The sequence below is a fragment of the Hyla sarda genome, chromosome 6 (genome assembly GCF_029499605.1).
Source record: "Hyla sarda isolate aHylSar1 chromosome 6, aHylSar1.hap1, whole genome shotgun sequence".
In the NCBI taxonomy this organism is placed as follows: domain Eukaryota; kingdom Metazoa; phylum Chordata; class Amphibia; order Anura; family Hylidae; genus Hyla; species Hyla sarda.
Genome location: NC_079194.1, coordinates 239,557,087 through 239,572,818, shown reverse-complemented (window position 1 = coordinate 239,572,818; position 15,732 = coordinate 239,557,087). Strand labels below are relative to the sequence as shown.

General features: G+C 46.4%; 1 protein-coding gene across 1 annotated transcript in view; it reads left to right on the top strand.

Annotated features, from left to right (window-relative positions):
• Positions 1 to 15,732, top strand: part of DDB1 (damage specific DNA binding protein 1) — a 50,112-nt gene that overhangs the window by 8,536 nt on the left and 25,844 nt on the right. The window contains exons 5-11 of the mRNA XM_056526751.1: positions 985 to 1,082; positions 1,176 to 1,334; positions 10,496 to 10,579; positions 14,093 to 14,209; positions 14,291 to 14,393; positions 15,409 to 15,484; positions 15,559 to 15,667. Coding sequence (XP_056382726.1) covers positions 985 to 1,082; positions 1,176 to 1,334; positions 10,496 to 10,579; positions 14,093 to 14,209; positions 14,291 to 14,393; positions 15,409 to 15,484; positions 15,559 to 15,667 — 746 coding nt within the window. The remainder of the gene's footprint in view (positions 1 to 984; positions 1,083 to 1,175; positions 1,335 to 10,495; positions 10,580 to 14,092; positions 14,210 to 14,290; positions 14,394 to 15,408; positions 15,485 to 15,558; positions 15,668 to 15,732) is intronic.

The following is a 15,732-nucleotide window of genomic DNA, read 5'->3' as shown; positions in this document are numbered from 1 at the left end:
ATCTTTAACTGAAGTTGAATATGACTCTGATCCTAAATGTTTAACCTCTCAGATGCTGCAGTCCGTGACAATTCTTGCATCTATGTGTTTTGTCAGAGGGAGGGGACTCTCTCCATCAGCAACCCACAATGCACTTGCAGGCTGCTTATGGCTTTCCATGGAAATGGGAGCTCCTATAGATGGTCTTCAGGTCTGGGGCTGGTATAATATACTGTGGTATAGAGGTATGGCAATATATTGATGGGCAGTAGATGGCATGGTCTGACTAAAGAAAAAAAATTGTAATAACCCAAATAATAAAAACAAAAGAAATTGTGGAATTGTGTTTTTTCAATAATCCCCCCCCCCCCCGTCACAGATAGGAAACCTGTCACAACTTTCATACTGCCAGAACAATTCTCAATGTAGAGAAATATCAGTCCGGTCCAGCAATAAAAATTGCTTGTGACGAGGTCCCAAACACCACCACCGATGGGAGAAAATAATGGATCACTGTGATGAAAAAAATAGCTTTGTCTCAAAGACACTTAAAAAGCTGCCCAGACTTGCTGTATACGCTGCAGATTTTATGTTGCTTCGTTTGTGTATTCAATTGATTTACACAGTACAAAATCTGCAGCGTATACAGAACAGTATGTGTGAACCTACACTAAGGTGTTAAAGGGGTACTTCGCTGCTCAGTGTTTGGAACAAACTGTTCCGAATGCCGGTGTCGGGATCTTGTGATGTCATAGTCCCTCCCCCCTCCTCATGACGTCACGCCCTGTCCCCTCAATGCAAGTCTATTTTACTTTTTGAATATGGGGAACAGAAGACCAAATTGTACAGCAGGAAATGGCTTGTGTTTTGCTCATCTTGGAGGCTCCCAGCATTCGGACTAAGATACAGAATAGTGATAAGTCTTTGTTTTTTGTTAGATTTGTTTTTAATGAAGTGTCCAAAAGGTCATATAAAAATAACTTGCATCATTGCTCTGTTTTTCAGTTCCAGAGCCTTTTGGAGGAGCCATTATAATAGGTCAGGAATCTATAACTTACCACAATGGTGAAAAATACTTGGCAATAGCTCCTCCAATTATTAAGGTGAGTTGTTTCTAGGCTTCTGGCTTGTGAACAGATTTGGCATTTCCAACTAAATGGAATTAGAATAAAACTAGATATGTTTATTTTCTGCAGCAAAGTACTATTGTATGTCATAATCGTGTAGATGTAAATGGCTCCCGGTATCTTCTTGGAGACATGGAGGGTCGCTTATTTATGTTGCTGCTGGAGAAGGAAGAACAAATGGATGGAAGCGTCACTCTGAAGGACCTCCGGGTGGAGCTACTGGGGGAGGTAAGAAGGGCAACTGTTATTATCTGTATGTTTTAGCTGTTTCTGATGTAAAGGGTCTCTGGTGACCCGATCACCCGGAAAATAGGGATGATCAGAGCTGTCAGCGACAGCCCCGATCATCCTGATGGATAGGAGCGAGGAAAATAGGGATGATTGGAGCTGTCAGTGACAGCCCTGATCATCCTGATGGATAGGAGCGAGGTCACAGTGCTGCGATCTCCTCCTATCTCCTGCCATTAGTCAGAACTGAGTTCTGACCAATGGCAGCGCAGGACAGGGGGTTCCCATGGAAACCCCCCGTTCTGCCCACCCCTGGATGTCGGGCAGAACAGGGGGAGAAGATGGCGGCCTGTACCTGTGATGAAGATGCCGTGGGGACCGCAGATCATCGCTGGTGACTGCGGAGATCAGCGGCGCAGGTAGGGAAACGACGGTGGGGGGGGGGGGGGGGGAAAGGAAGGGGGCAGTAAGCGATATTTACTGCTGCCCTTCCTAGTGGTTGCCAAACTGCAACACCCAGACAGCCAAAGGCTGTCTGGGCATGCTGGGAGTTGTATTTTGCAACATCTGGAGGGTCACAGTTTGGAGACTACTATTACAGTGGTGCCCGAATGGTAGCCCTCCAGATGTTGCCAAACTACAACTCTCAGCATGCCTAGACTGCCCAGGCATGCTGGGAGTTGTAGTTCTGTAACATCTGTCCCTGCAGATTTTGCAATTTTCATGAAAATTTTGAAAATTGCTGCTCTACTTTGAAGCCCTCTAATTTTTTCTAAAAGTAAAAAATGTCCATTTTATGATGCCAACATAAAGTGGACATTGATTCACAAATACAATCTAAAATTTATTTGGAACATCAATTTTCCTTACAAGCAGAGAGCTTCAAAGTTAGAAAAATGCAAAATTTTCTAAATTTTCATGACCTTTTGGGATTTTTCACCAAGAAAGGATGCAAGTAATGACGAAAATTTACCACTAACATAAAGTAGAATATGTCACGAAAAAACAATCTAAGAATCGGAATATTCGGTAAAAGCATTTTAGACTTATTAATGCTTAAAGTGACGGTGGTCAGAATTGCGAAAAAGGGCTCAGTCCTTAAGGGGTTAAAATATATTGAAGCCATATGTTCATAGCAGAACACCAACTGTATTGCCAGGGTTTAACATAAAAGTGATGTCATGTCCTCTTTCCCATTTTTGCTTGACTATTTGGAGCTGCAACAAGTCCCATTCAACTGAAGTGTTGGAATGTCTTAAAAATAGTGTTAAAAATAGTGCTGTAGCATAGGAATTATGGCCCTTTCTGCGAGGCCTCCCCAATCAGGCATTGATGGTATCTCTTGGCAATAAACCATCACTGACAATGATTCATTTAGCAGCTCGTTAGACTGGAAAAATATCCACTGTGGAGGTAATCAAACACTGTCTATATTGCCCACAGCAAACAATCTGAGCCCGGTTTTCATTTTTTTAACAGTAGAATACCCACATGTGAATGCACCCTTAAAGGAGTAGTCCAGTGGTGATTCAGTGGTGAGCAACTTATCCCCTATCCTAAGGATAGGGGATAAGTTGCAGATCGCGGGGGGTCCGACCCCTGGGGCCCCCCGCGATCTCCTGTACGGAGCCCCGACAGCCCGCTGGAAGGGGGCGTGTCAACCTCCGCACGAGGCGGCGGCCGACACGCCCCCTCAATACAACTCTATGGCAGAGCCGAAGCGCTGCCTTCGGCAATCTCCGGCTCTGCCATAGAGATGTATTGAGGGGGCGTGTCGGCCGCCGCCTCGTGCGGGGGTCGACACCCGCTATCTCGGCGGAGAGCCGGGGCCCCGTACAGAGAGATCGCAGGGGGCCCCAGCGGTCGGACCCCCCGCGATCTCAAACTTATCCCCTATCCTTAGGATAGGGGATAAGTTTTTCACCACTGGACTACCCCTTTAAGGGGTACTCTGCTACTCAGTGTTTGGAACAAACTGTTCCGAACGCTGGCGCTGGGAGCTCGTGACCTCATAGTCCCACCCCCTCATGACGTCACACCCCGCCCCCTCAATGCAAGTCTATGAGAGGGGGCGTGACAGCTGTGGAAATTCTGCATTCTGCAAAACGAATGTCAATTTGTCTGGCAGAATTCCATGTCATTGGAGTCAATGGGACTCTGAATTCTGTTCGGAATCGGTGTTGAGCACAAGAATTTCTGCATATACTCGAGTATAAGCCGAGTTTTTCAGCACGAAAACAGCACGTGCTGAAAACACCCCCCTCGGCTTATACTCGAGTGAACTCTCCGCCCTCAGTGGTCTTCAACCTGCGGACCTCCAGATGTTTCAAAACTACAACTCCCAGCAAGCCCGGGCAGCCATCGGCTGTCCGGGCTTGCTGGGAGTTGTAGTTTTGAAACCTCTGGAGGTCTGCAGGTTGAAGACCACTGCGGCCTTCGACATCATCCAGACCCCCCACCCCCTTTAGTTTTGTACTCACCTCCGCTCGGCGAGACGTTGGGGTGTGCTGGTCCGGTGCTGCAGGACTGTCCGGTGGGGAGGTCGTCCGGTATTATAGTCTTTCCGGGCTGTCCATCTTCACCGGGGGGGGGGGGGGGGCATCTTCTGCGCGCTTTGGGCCCGGCCCCGGATTAGTCACGTTGCCTTGACGACGACGCACAGGGACGTTCATTAGCAAGGTCCCTCTGGTTCGTCGTCAAGGCAACGCTTCTATTCTGGGCCCGAAGCACGGAGAAGAGGCCCCCCGGTGAAGGTGGACAGCCTGGAACGACTATCCTACCGGACGACCTCCCCACCGGACAGTCCTGCAGCACAGGACCAGCACACCCCAACGTCTCGCCGAGCGGAGGTGAGTACAAAACTAAAGGGGGTGGGGGGTCTGGAGGATGTCGAAGGCCACAGTGGTCTTCAACCTGCGGATCTCCAGATGTTTCAAAACTGGCTGATGACGTGGTGATGATGACAAGGGCATGATGAAGGGAGGGGTGTGGGATGATGACAAGGGGATGATGAAGGGGGGGGTGTGGGATGATGACAAGGGGATGATGAAGGGGGTGTGTGGGATGATGACAAGGGGATGATGAAGGGGGGGTGTGGGATCATGAGGAGGGGACGATGAAGGGGGGGGTGTGGGATGATGACGAGGGGACGATGAAGGGGGTGTGTGGGATGATGACAAGGGGATGATGAAGGGGGGGTGTGGGATGATGACAAGGGGATGATGAAGGGGGGGGGGGGTGTGGGATGATGACAAGGAGATGATGAAGGGGGGGGGTGGGATGATAAGGGGATGATGAAGGGGGGGTGTGGGATGATAAGGGGATGATGAAGGGGGGGTGTGGGATGATGACAAGGGGATGATGAAGGGGGGGGTGTGGGATGATGACAAGGGGATGATGAAGGGGGGGGTGGGATGATGACAAGGGGATGACAAGGGGATGATGAAGGGGGGGGTGTGGGATGATGACAAGGGGATGATGAAGGGGGGGGGTGTGGGATGATGACAAGGGGATGATGAAGGGGTGGGATGATGACAAGGGGATGATGAAGGGGGGGGGGTGGGATGATGACAAGGGGATGATGACAAGGGGATGATGAAGGGGGGGGTGGGATGATGACAGGGGGATGATGAAGGGGGGGGGGGTGGGATGATGACAGGGGGATGATGAAGGGGGGGGTGTGGGATGATGACAGGGGGATGATGAAGGGGGGGGGTGTGGGATGATGACAGGGGGATGATGAAGGGGGGGGGTGTGGGATGATGACAGGGGGATGATGAAGGGGGGGGGGTGTGGGATGATGACAGGGGGATGATGAAGGGGGGGTGTGTGGGATGATGACAGGGGGATGATGAAGGGGGGGGTGGGATGATGAAGGGGGGGGTGGGATGATGACAGGGGGATGATGAAGGGGAGGGGGGTGTGGGATGATGACGGGGATGAAGAAGGGGGGTGTGTGGGATGATGATGGGGATGAAGAAGGGGGTTGTGTGGGATGATGACAGGGGGATGATGAAGGGGGGTGTGTGGGATGATGACAGGGGGATGATGAAGGGGGGGGTGTGGGATGATGACAGGGGGATGATGACAGGGGGATGATGACAGGGGGATGATGAAGGGGGGGTGTGGGAGATGATGACGGGGATGATGAAGGGGGGGGTGTGGGATGATGACAGGGGGATGATGAAGGGGGGGGGTGTGGGATGATGACAGGGGGATGATGAAGGGGGGGGGGTGTGGGATGATGACAGGGGGGGATGATGAAGGGGGGGGTGTGGGATGATGACAGGGGGGGATGATGAAGGGGGTGTTAATGACAGGGGTCTGGATGATGACGGGGGATGATGTATTTCTTACCCTAGGCTTATACTCGAGTCAATTACATTATTTTTTATTTTTTTTCCTGGGATTTTGGGGTGAAATTAGGGGCCTCTGCTTATATTAAATTAAAGATTTTGAAAGATTTTAAATTAAAAATTAAAGATTTTGAACCCAATAGTGGTCTTCAACCTGCGGGAGCATGCTGGGAGTTGTCGTTTTGCAACATCTGGCGGTCCGCAGATTGAAGACCACTGCATAGGAGGTAATACTCACGTGTCCCCGCCGCTCCAGACCCGTCACCGCTGCCCTAGATGTCGCTCCATCGCTGTCGCCGTGTCCCCGTCGCTCTGCTGCCGGCCTGCTGCTGAACGTCTCTGCTGCCTGCTGGGTATCCTCGCTCTCCGTCATCACGTCGTTACGCACGCCGACGCACGTACGCGATGACGAGGAAGGAGAGCGCCGGCCATACAGGGGATCCCTGAACGGAGAAGACACCGAGGAGGCAGGTAAGGTCCCCCCCTGTGTCCTGTAAGCACTAACCCGGCAATTCAGTCGGGCTGTTCGGGACCGCCGTGGTGAAATCGCGCCGTCCCGAACAGCCCGACTGAGCAGCCGGGTTAGTGTCACTTTCCCTTCAGACGCGGCGGTCAGCTTTGATCGCCGCATCTGAAGGGTTAATACAGGGCATCACCGCGATCGGTGATGTCCTGTATTAGCCGCGGGTCCCGGCCGTTGCTGGCCGCAGGGACCGCCGCGATAGGGGTGTATTCGCCGTATAAGACGCACCGACTTTTTCCCCCCAGTTTTGGGGAAGAAAAAGTGTGTCTTTATACGGCGAAAAATACGGTAGACAGTTTCACTCTTTTTGCCTACCCGTAGAACTTTTTCTCTTTGACCATGCAGTGGTCATGTATTTATCATTTGCGACTTTTGTCAAAAGTCGCTATTTTGTGCGCAAAAGTACTTTTTTAGGCTCAAAACTACACCACCTACCAGTAGGTGTGAGGATCACTTCTACCTTCCACAATTCAACCTTTATCCTCTTGTGGACGACAGCGTCCCACTCCCTTTCTATGACACGCGCTCAGGAGCTGAGCGCAGGTCATAGCTGGGTGATGCCCGGCTTTAACCCCTTAGAAACCGCAATCAAATTTGATTGTAGCATCTAAAATGAAAGTAATGTCCAGGCAGCTCTGTGAAAGTAAAAACACCTAACCTGCCAAATTCAGGACCCGGGAAAGTGTCTACTTCCCTCCCACACAAGTGTCTAGAAGAAATGTATGTGGTAGAGCTTTTCCCACCACAGCAGAACTGCGCAAAATTCATCATCCTGCGGCACCTTCTTGATAAATAAGATACATGCTAGTCAAACCCACCACCCAAATAAACGTGAGAAAATAGCTCTACCGTAGACATTCTTTGTTATATTTGGGCCACAGTGTTTATGCTTTATTACCTGAGTATCAGAAGTAGTGGAGTTTTAACAGCCAATGTCCATGATCCTAAATGCCCAACTGGCACACCCTCTTGTTTTAATTCCTCTGTTCTTCCCTCACTCTTGTTTCTGGGTTTTTAATCCTTTTTTACTCTATTTAATTGGGCACTCTCATTAAAAATTTATTTTTGCTATTGCACGCTTCTAAAGTCTTTCTAATGTGCTTTGTAATTAAAGTTTTCTATGTTTTATTTGTGTTTAAAAAAAAATATGCCACTATGTGTCTCCATACTTGTCCAGAGCACATCCCCCACAGGGGTGTGGAAATAAATTTTTTTTATTTTGTCCAAGGGACTAAAACGAAACACAATCTACTTGTCTCTTATGAAAATCCGCTGTTCCTGGTAGACAAAATAATTTCACACAAAATAGTCTGTAATAAGGTCTTCATTAGTTTCTGCACTTTTGTTTTTTCCTCCTCGTCCTATAAAAGCCATAACTCTTATTTTTCCTTCTACAGACTCATATGAGGCTTGTTTCTTGTGGGACCAATTATACTTTGTGGGACCAATTATACTTTGTAATAACTCCTTTAATTTTTCCATAACTTATGCTCTGAACCCAAAAAAATTTGGGGGTTTCCTTCTTTTCGCTATTCACCTTGTGATCAAACCTATATCATTTTGATACTTTAGGTCAGTCTGATTTCACCAATATCAAATTTTGGTTTCTGTCATGTTTTACTACTGAATTATTATAATTTTTTAAAAATTCCTGACACCTATAACATTTTTATTTTTCTGTATACTGGGCTTTATAATGGCTAATTTTTTGGGCCGTAATCTGCTGCTATCGGTACCATTTTGGTTTTGATCAGACTTTCTGAACACTTTTTTTTTTTTACTTCATTTTTACTGGAACATGACGACGTTATAAAATTAAACACAATTCTGTGACTTCAATTTTTTTTTTATGTTTACGCTATTGACCTTCGGGATATAAAATGTAATTTTTTTAAATAGTTCGGACTATTACAGATGCGCCAATGCCAAATATGTTTATTTTTATTATGTTTATATATTTTTTATATGGGAAAAGGGGGGTGATATGAATTTTTAAAATGGAAGTATTTTTTTATTAATTTTTTTTTAAGTTTTATTCAGGGGAATCATTAGATTCCTCATACAGATCACTGCAGTTCTATTGAACTCCATTGATCTGTGTTCATTTAGTTGAGCCTGATTAAGGGAGGCTCAATCAAATGCAGATCCATGGGGGCAGCCATGGAAGGAGAGGTAAGTCCTCCGGCTACCGCCACAGTGGATCGTTCCCCCTGCGATTGCACTGAGGGGGGGAATCCACCACATTAGACCACACGGGATGGTTAACGGGTCCCTTTAGACGCCGCTGTCAACTTTGACAGTGGCGAGCTAAAGGGTTAATAGCTGGCCGCGGCGATCGCCAGGCTATAAGCGGCAGCCCCCAGCTACGGTGCCCGCTCCATACACCCTGAGCTCCGGTGTGAGGTGCAGTCAGTCAGTCCGGTCCTGCTTGCATGAAGAGGGGGAGGGGATGTGGCCTCACAGTTCAGGTCTCCGCCCCCTCCCTCAGTATGCTTTCTGCTCACATCTCCCCTAGCATTAGCAAAACTACAACTCCCAGCTTGTCCTCACTGACAGTAGTGGGACACAAGCTGACAGTGGGAGAATTTTTCCTCCAGCTGTGAGCCCTGCACTCAAGGAATGTGTCAATCAAGGAAGTGTGTCCATGACATAGGTGATGATGCATGGACACAGCTTGACTAGTATGCGTCCAAGCAGGCAGCGGGGCAGTTGTTTGACTGGCTTTTTCAGAATGAAATACTGAAAATTTTCTAATGAAAGCAATTGCAAAACCTATTGTTTTTGCATGCTTTACAACATATCAAGTTTTTTTTTATCTGACAGTGCCCATTTAACCTGTTCAGGACCCAAGACGTATGCATACGTCTTGGGACCCTGGTACTTAAGGACCCAGGACGTATGCATACGTCCTGAGTCATTCCGATCTCCGCCGGGCGGAGATCGGAACGGCATGCCTGCTGAAATCGTTCAGCAGGCATGCCGTGCAAATGCCGAGGGGGTCCCGGGACCCCCACATGTCGGCGATCGGCGCAGATCGCAAGCGAATTCACGCGAGCGATCTGCGACGATTCCGGTCATTCGGGTCAATTGTGACCCAATGACCCGGTAATAAATGGTGATCGGCGATGTACGATACACCGCCAATCACCTGCCGTTTCTGGGGAGAGGTGACAATACTGTCACCTCCCCAGCAACGCTGCTATTGGCCGGCGATCGTCCAGCCAATAGCAGTGCAGCAGAGTAGGGGTTAACGGCTCCTTCTCTCCGCTCTGCACGCTTACTGAGTTCAGTCAGCGGGCTGTGCAGGAAGATAAGGACTGGGATCCCCCCTCGGAGCATCAGAGACCCTCAGGAAGAAGAGGACCCCATTAGATCAGGGTGAGCTTTTTCCAGGGACAGCTTTCCGCAGCTTTCTTTTTTTTTTTTTCCTGTAAGTTTACACCAAGCACCACACACTACACACTGTTTTCTCTGATTTTAAACCAGCATATTCCACTTTTATAATAACCAATGTTGCAATATGTCCCTGATAACTGCTGCTGCTGTACCTGGTTTTCTCATGTAACTTAATACTGCAGGGGGTATCCAGTGCCCAAAAGGCTACCCCAACCTCTGTGTTCATATGTTAAAGGCAGGTGGTAGTCTGTGGATAAGTCGTGATGTATTGGCTATGCTATAGAATTAGAATATACAATACACTAGAGGAGGCTCTGTCCCATTATCCCTGTGTGTGATGCAACACTTTAAAGGGGTACTCAAAGGGGTACATTTTGTTCCGAACGCTTGGAGCAAGCGCCGGGGGTCGTGACGTCACGGCAAAGCCCCCTCATGAAGTCATGCCACGCCCCTCAATTCAAGTCTATCGGAGGGGGCGTGCCCCCCTCCCATAGGCTTGCATTGAGGGGGCGTGGTGTGATGTCACGAGGGATGTGGCCGTGAGGGGACTCCGGGGGTCCCCAGCAGCGGGACCCCTGTGATCGGACATCTTATCCCCTATGCTTTGGATAGGGGATAAGATGTCTAGGGGCGCAGTACTCCTTTAACAGAACAGGCGAGCATGGCCTAGCACATGAACAACCCTGCAGTTCCTGACACAAACATTGGAGAGCCCCTTCTTAGCTTTTACTGCTGTAAAAATAACACATAAATATTACATTAAAAAAAATATGTAGATATAGTTATATAGCTTTATTAAAGCAATGAATGTCTTGAAAAACATTCATCTAAAATACCTCTTTAATGTAATGTTCCTTTAAATTAATTTTGTTTTTGTTTGTTTGTAGACGTCCATTGCTGAATGTCTGACTTACCTGGATAATGGAGTAGTGTTTGTAGGCTCTCGTCTTGGAGATTCCCAACTAGTAAAGGTAAGCTGATGGTTTGAGTACAGTTATGCATGCTGTATATTAAGTATTTTATTTGTCTGGGTTTCATACATTTTGGTGACCACCGTTTGCTCTGCTGAAGTGTGGTTCTTTCCACAATACCACTACATATAAAACCTGGAAAACAGTAAATAGTATAATCTGCTGTGTCCATTGTCTTCTTGGCAATAATCTTGGTCCTCTCCCGATATAGGGATTACATACAGTCATGGGCGTAAATGTTTGCACCCCTGACATTTTTCTAGAAAATGAAGTATTTCTCACAGAAAAGGTTTACAGTAACACATGTTTTGCTATACACATGTTTATTCCCTTTGTGTGTATTGGAACTAAACCAAAAAGGAGGAAAAAAGCAAATTGGACATAATGTCACACCAAACTCCAAAAATGGGCTGGACAAAATTATTGGCACCGTGTCAAAATTGTGGAAAAATAAGATTTTCAAACATGTGATGATCCTTTAAACTCACCTGGGACAAGTAGCAGGTGTGGGCAATATAAAAAGCACACCTGAAAGCAAAAGGAGAGAAGTTCACTTAGTCTTTGCATTGTGTGTCTGTGTGTGCCACACTAAGCATGGATAACAGAAAGAGGAGAAGAGAACTGTCTGAGGACTTGAGAACCAACATTGTGGAAAAATATCAACTATCTCAAGGTTACAAGTCCATCTCCAGAGATCTAGATTTGCCTTTGTCCACAGTGCGCAACATTATCAAGAAGTTTGCAACCCATGGCACTGTAGCTAATCTCCCTGGGCGTGGACGGAAGAGAAAAATTGATGAAAGGTGTCAATGCAGGATAGTGGAAAAGCAGCCCCAAACAAGTTCCAAAGATATTCAAGCTGTCCTCAGGGAGCATCAGTGTGAGCGCAAACTATCCGTCGACATTTAAATGAAATGCTATGGCAGGAGACCCAGGAGGACCCCTCTGCTGACACAAGAGACATAAAAAAAAGCAAGACTATATTTTGCCAAAATGAACTTGAGTTAGCCAAAATCCTTCTGGGAAAACATCTTGTGGACAGATGAGAGCAAAATAGAGCTTTTTGGTAAAGCACATCATTCTACTGTTTCCCGAAAACAGAATGAGGCCTACAAAGAAAAGAACACAGTACCTACAGTGAAATATGGTGGAGGTTCAATGATGTTTTGGGGTTGTTTTGCTGCCTCTGGCACTGGGTGCCTTGAATGTGTGCAAGGCATCATGAGATCTGAGGATTACCGTCGGATTTTGGGTCACACTCTACAGCACAGTGTCAGAAAGCTGGGTTTGATCTTGGGTTTTCCAGCAGGACAATGACCCCCAAACATACGTCAAAAAGCACCCAGAAATGGATGGCAACAAAGTGCTGGAGAGTTCTGAAGTGGCAGCAATGAGTCCAGATCTAAATCCCATTGAACACTGTGGAGAGATCTTAAAATTGCTGTTTGGTAAAGGCGCCTTCCAATAAGAGAGACCTGGAGCCGTTTACAAAGGAAGAGTGGACCAGCATTCCGGCTGAGAGGTGTAAGAAGCTTATTGATGGTTATAGGAAGCGACTGATTTCAGTTATTTTTTTCCAAAGGGGGTGCAACCAAATATTAAGTTAAGGGTGCCAATAATATTGTCCAGCCCATATTTGGAGTTTGGTGTGACATTATGTCCAGTTTGCTTTTCTTCCTCCCTTTTTGGTTTAGTTCCAATACATACAAAGGGAATAAACATGTGTATAGCAAAACATGTGTTACTGCAATCCTTTTCTGAGAGAAATACTTCATTTTCTAGAAAAATTTCAGGGATGTCAACATTTACGGCCATGACTGTAGGATAATCGCTGAAGGGTGTGTTCACATGCTGCAGATATGGCGCAGAATGCTCTGCTCCCTGAAGAGTTTCTCAGGCCCAAAGACGATGCTGCTTCTGGACTAGCACAAGATTTGAGTAGAGCGGTGATGTGGCCTGTATCCATGCTGCCAATAACGCCTGAGTAGGTGTGAATACAGCCCGGGGAGCAGGGACTTGTTTGGTTAGCCGCACATCTTGAACTGCATACAGAACAGGAGATTTCATAAATTTAGTTTCTCCACTTTTACAGAGTGGCAGAAGGACATCCAGACATAGTAGGAAACCCTATCTTCACATCTATAATGTGCTGCTGCAGTTATATTGGAGTCAAACCTGGTGAAAGGTTTCCTTTAAATTATTATTGTCCGACAGTATCTCAGTAATGCCACCAGGTGGCTTCCTTGCGCTCTAGTTTGGACAAAGCTGGCGTGAACCGTTAGTGATATATTGAAAGTGCTTGTAGACACAGGATACATATATGAAGGCTGGAAGGCCTACAGGACCAGGTTTGGCAGTCTGCAGTACTTGGACTCTCTGACCAGTTTAAGTTTAGAAAATCCCTTAATGGAAGCGATTGTTCAGACCAAGCTTTAGAGCACTAATCTGTCTGACAGCTGCCGGGCAGTCTTTTCTTCTCTGCAGAGGTTGGCTTAACTACATGAACCGCTCTGGTTTGTGAAAGTACTTAGGACATCTGTTCCATAATACAAACCGGGCTTATTGTGGATAAGGATACTGCTAAAAAAGAAAGGGGGCAGCTCCACCATCTCTCACTAAGGATGTCATGAGATACCCAGTGCACTAGCTTAAAGGGGTACTCCGCCCCTAGACATCTTATCTCCTAAATTACCAAAACGAGAACCACTATCATATGGTTGGCATACAATACCAACACCAAAAGCAAGACCATACAAATATATTGTAAATAAGAAATATGAACAAACTTTATTAGGATATCACAAAACCTAAAAACACATAATATGTATATTGAATAGGTGCAACCAATACTTCAGGCAGAAGAGAGGGAAATGAGGGTGCTAATATATAGCTGTCACGCCCCCTCACATAGGCTTGCATTGAGGGGGCAGAGCGTGTCATCACACGGGGGCGGGGCCGTGACGTCACAATGCTCCGGCCCCCATGATTACCAGTAATCAGACCCGGAGCGAATGTGCTCCGGGGACTGATTGTAACGGAGTGCTGCGTGCAAGATCACGGGGGTCCCCAGCAGCGGGACCCCCGCGATCAGGCATCTTATCCCCTAACCAAAAACAGTTAACCATTGCAAGTTAACCCCTGATGTACAATACCAGACACAACCCATGGAGAGAAGTAATGCTGATTCTGGCACAAAGCGGCCATGTTTTTTTACCCCTTAGGCAACGCCTTCATAAGTGGAAAAAAAAATGCAACTGTCAGACCTCTGTCTTGACACTTGCATGCCTTTAGGGGAGATTTATCAAAACCCGTCAAGAGGAAAATCTGATTGGTTGCTATGGGCAACTCAGCAACTTTTCCTCTGGGCAGGTTTTGAGCAATCTCCCCTTTAGTGTATATGTATTGTATGTGGGTTTATGTCTGCCTATATTTTTAATATATAGATTTCTTTATGTATTTCTCTGGTTCTATATCTACCACTCTCTGATATCAATTTGTTGTGTCTCCCTGTAGCTTACTGCGGACAGCAACGAGCAGGGCTCATATGTTGTGGCAATGGAAACGTTCACTAACTTGGGCCCTATTGTGGACATGTGTGTCGTAGACCTGGAGAGACAGGGTCAAGGACAGGTGAGATTAATGGATATTAATTTCATGTGCACTTTTCATTTCTGTGCACTTCTTATGGATTAATGTATTTTCTTTGTACAGCTTGTTACCTGCTCTGGAGCTTTCAAGGAAGGTTCACTACGAATTATCAGAAATGGCATTGGAATCCATGAACATGCCAGCATTGACCTACCAGGCATCAAGGGTAATCTTAGAAACCTGCAGACAAGCAGTTTCTTTCTGTTAGATGTTCAACCTTCTACTAGTTTCTGTTGAAAACAAAAAAGCTTGTGAGCAGACACATCATTTATAGAGGTTTTTCTGGGACTTAAAGGGTACGTTCACACGTACAGGATCCTGCACAGATTTGATGCACAGCATTTTCTGCTGCAGATTTCAGTGTAAACCAAATGACTAAGCACAGCTTCTAATATGCAGTTACAAATCCTGCGCATGAAATCTGTGCAGCATCCTGTATGTGTGAACGCACCCAAAAGGGGTACTCCCATCTTAGAACAGTCATGGGTGAGACGGAATACTCATCAGAGGGCAGCAATCTGAGGTGGTTGGAATTGGGAATGCAGCAAAGCTGACAGGAACACCATATAACAGCTCATTGTTTGTTTACTGCTGCATCCAGGTGGGGCAGCCAATGGGCAACTTTTTAGATATTGTTCCTAGAGGTGGGACCCACTGCTATCCTATATATAGTTTATCCTGTGGATACACCTTAAATGTCTCAGATAGAAATAACCCTTTAATATTTATAGCCTATTCATAGGTTACACCATATATTGCAGTGACTGTGCCTCTTCAATTTAATAGTACTTAGCTGCAGTAATAGGCACATCCTCTATGTAAAGGTACGAACCTGTGGTTGGTAAACGATAAGGAGACAGCAACGTTTTCTTTTGCCCAAGTGCTGTGGACCCTTCAGTCAGCTGATCGGCATGGGTGTCAGCTGTCAGCCAATACCTCTTCCTCCCCGATATTGTATTTTAAGGCCATCAATATTTAAGTCCCATGAAATCCCTTTAACTCTTAGCAGAGAGCTTAAAATGTAGAGAACCTTGTCTGATTATTCAAATTACTGCACATATGAACGGTATTGTTAACGTGATGCTAGAAATAAAAAACACTTTTTTTCCCCTCTCGGTATTCCTGGTGCTTGGTGATGTTATGGTGTGTTGTTGCATAATTGTCTTTTTGCTCTACATCAGGTTTGTGGCCGCTACGGGTTGCTGCCAATCGCGAGACAGATGACACTTTAGTTTTGTCTTTTGTGGGACAGACCAGGTGCGTAATGAACTGAATTGGTTATGGAGCTTGTATTATACCAGTTGCCATTATAACCTCTAGTTTTCTTGCAGAGTTTTGACGTTGTCTGGGGAAGAAGTAGAGGAAACTGACCTTGCAGGATTTGTTGATGACCAGCAAACCTTTTTCTGTGGGAATGTAGCACATAAGCAGCTCATTCAGGTAACAGGATGACAGATTGCCAGAAGTAAAGAAGAACTTGCTTTGCTCACTCCTTCAGTAGTTTT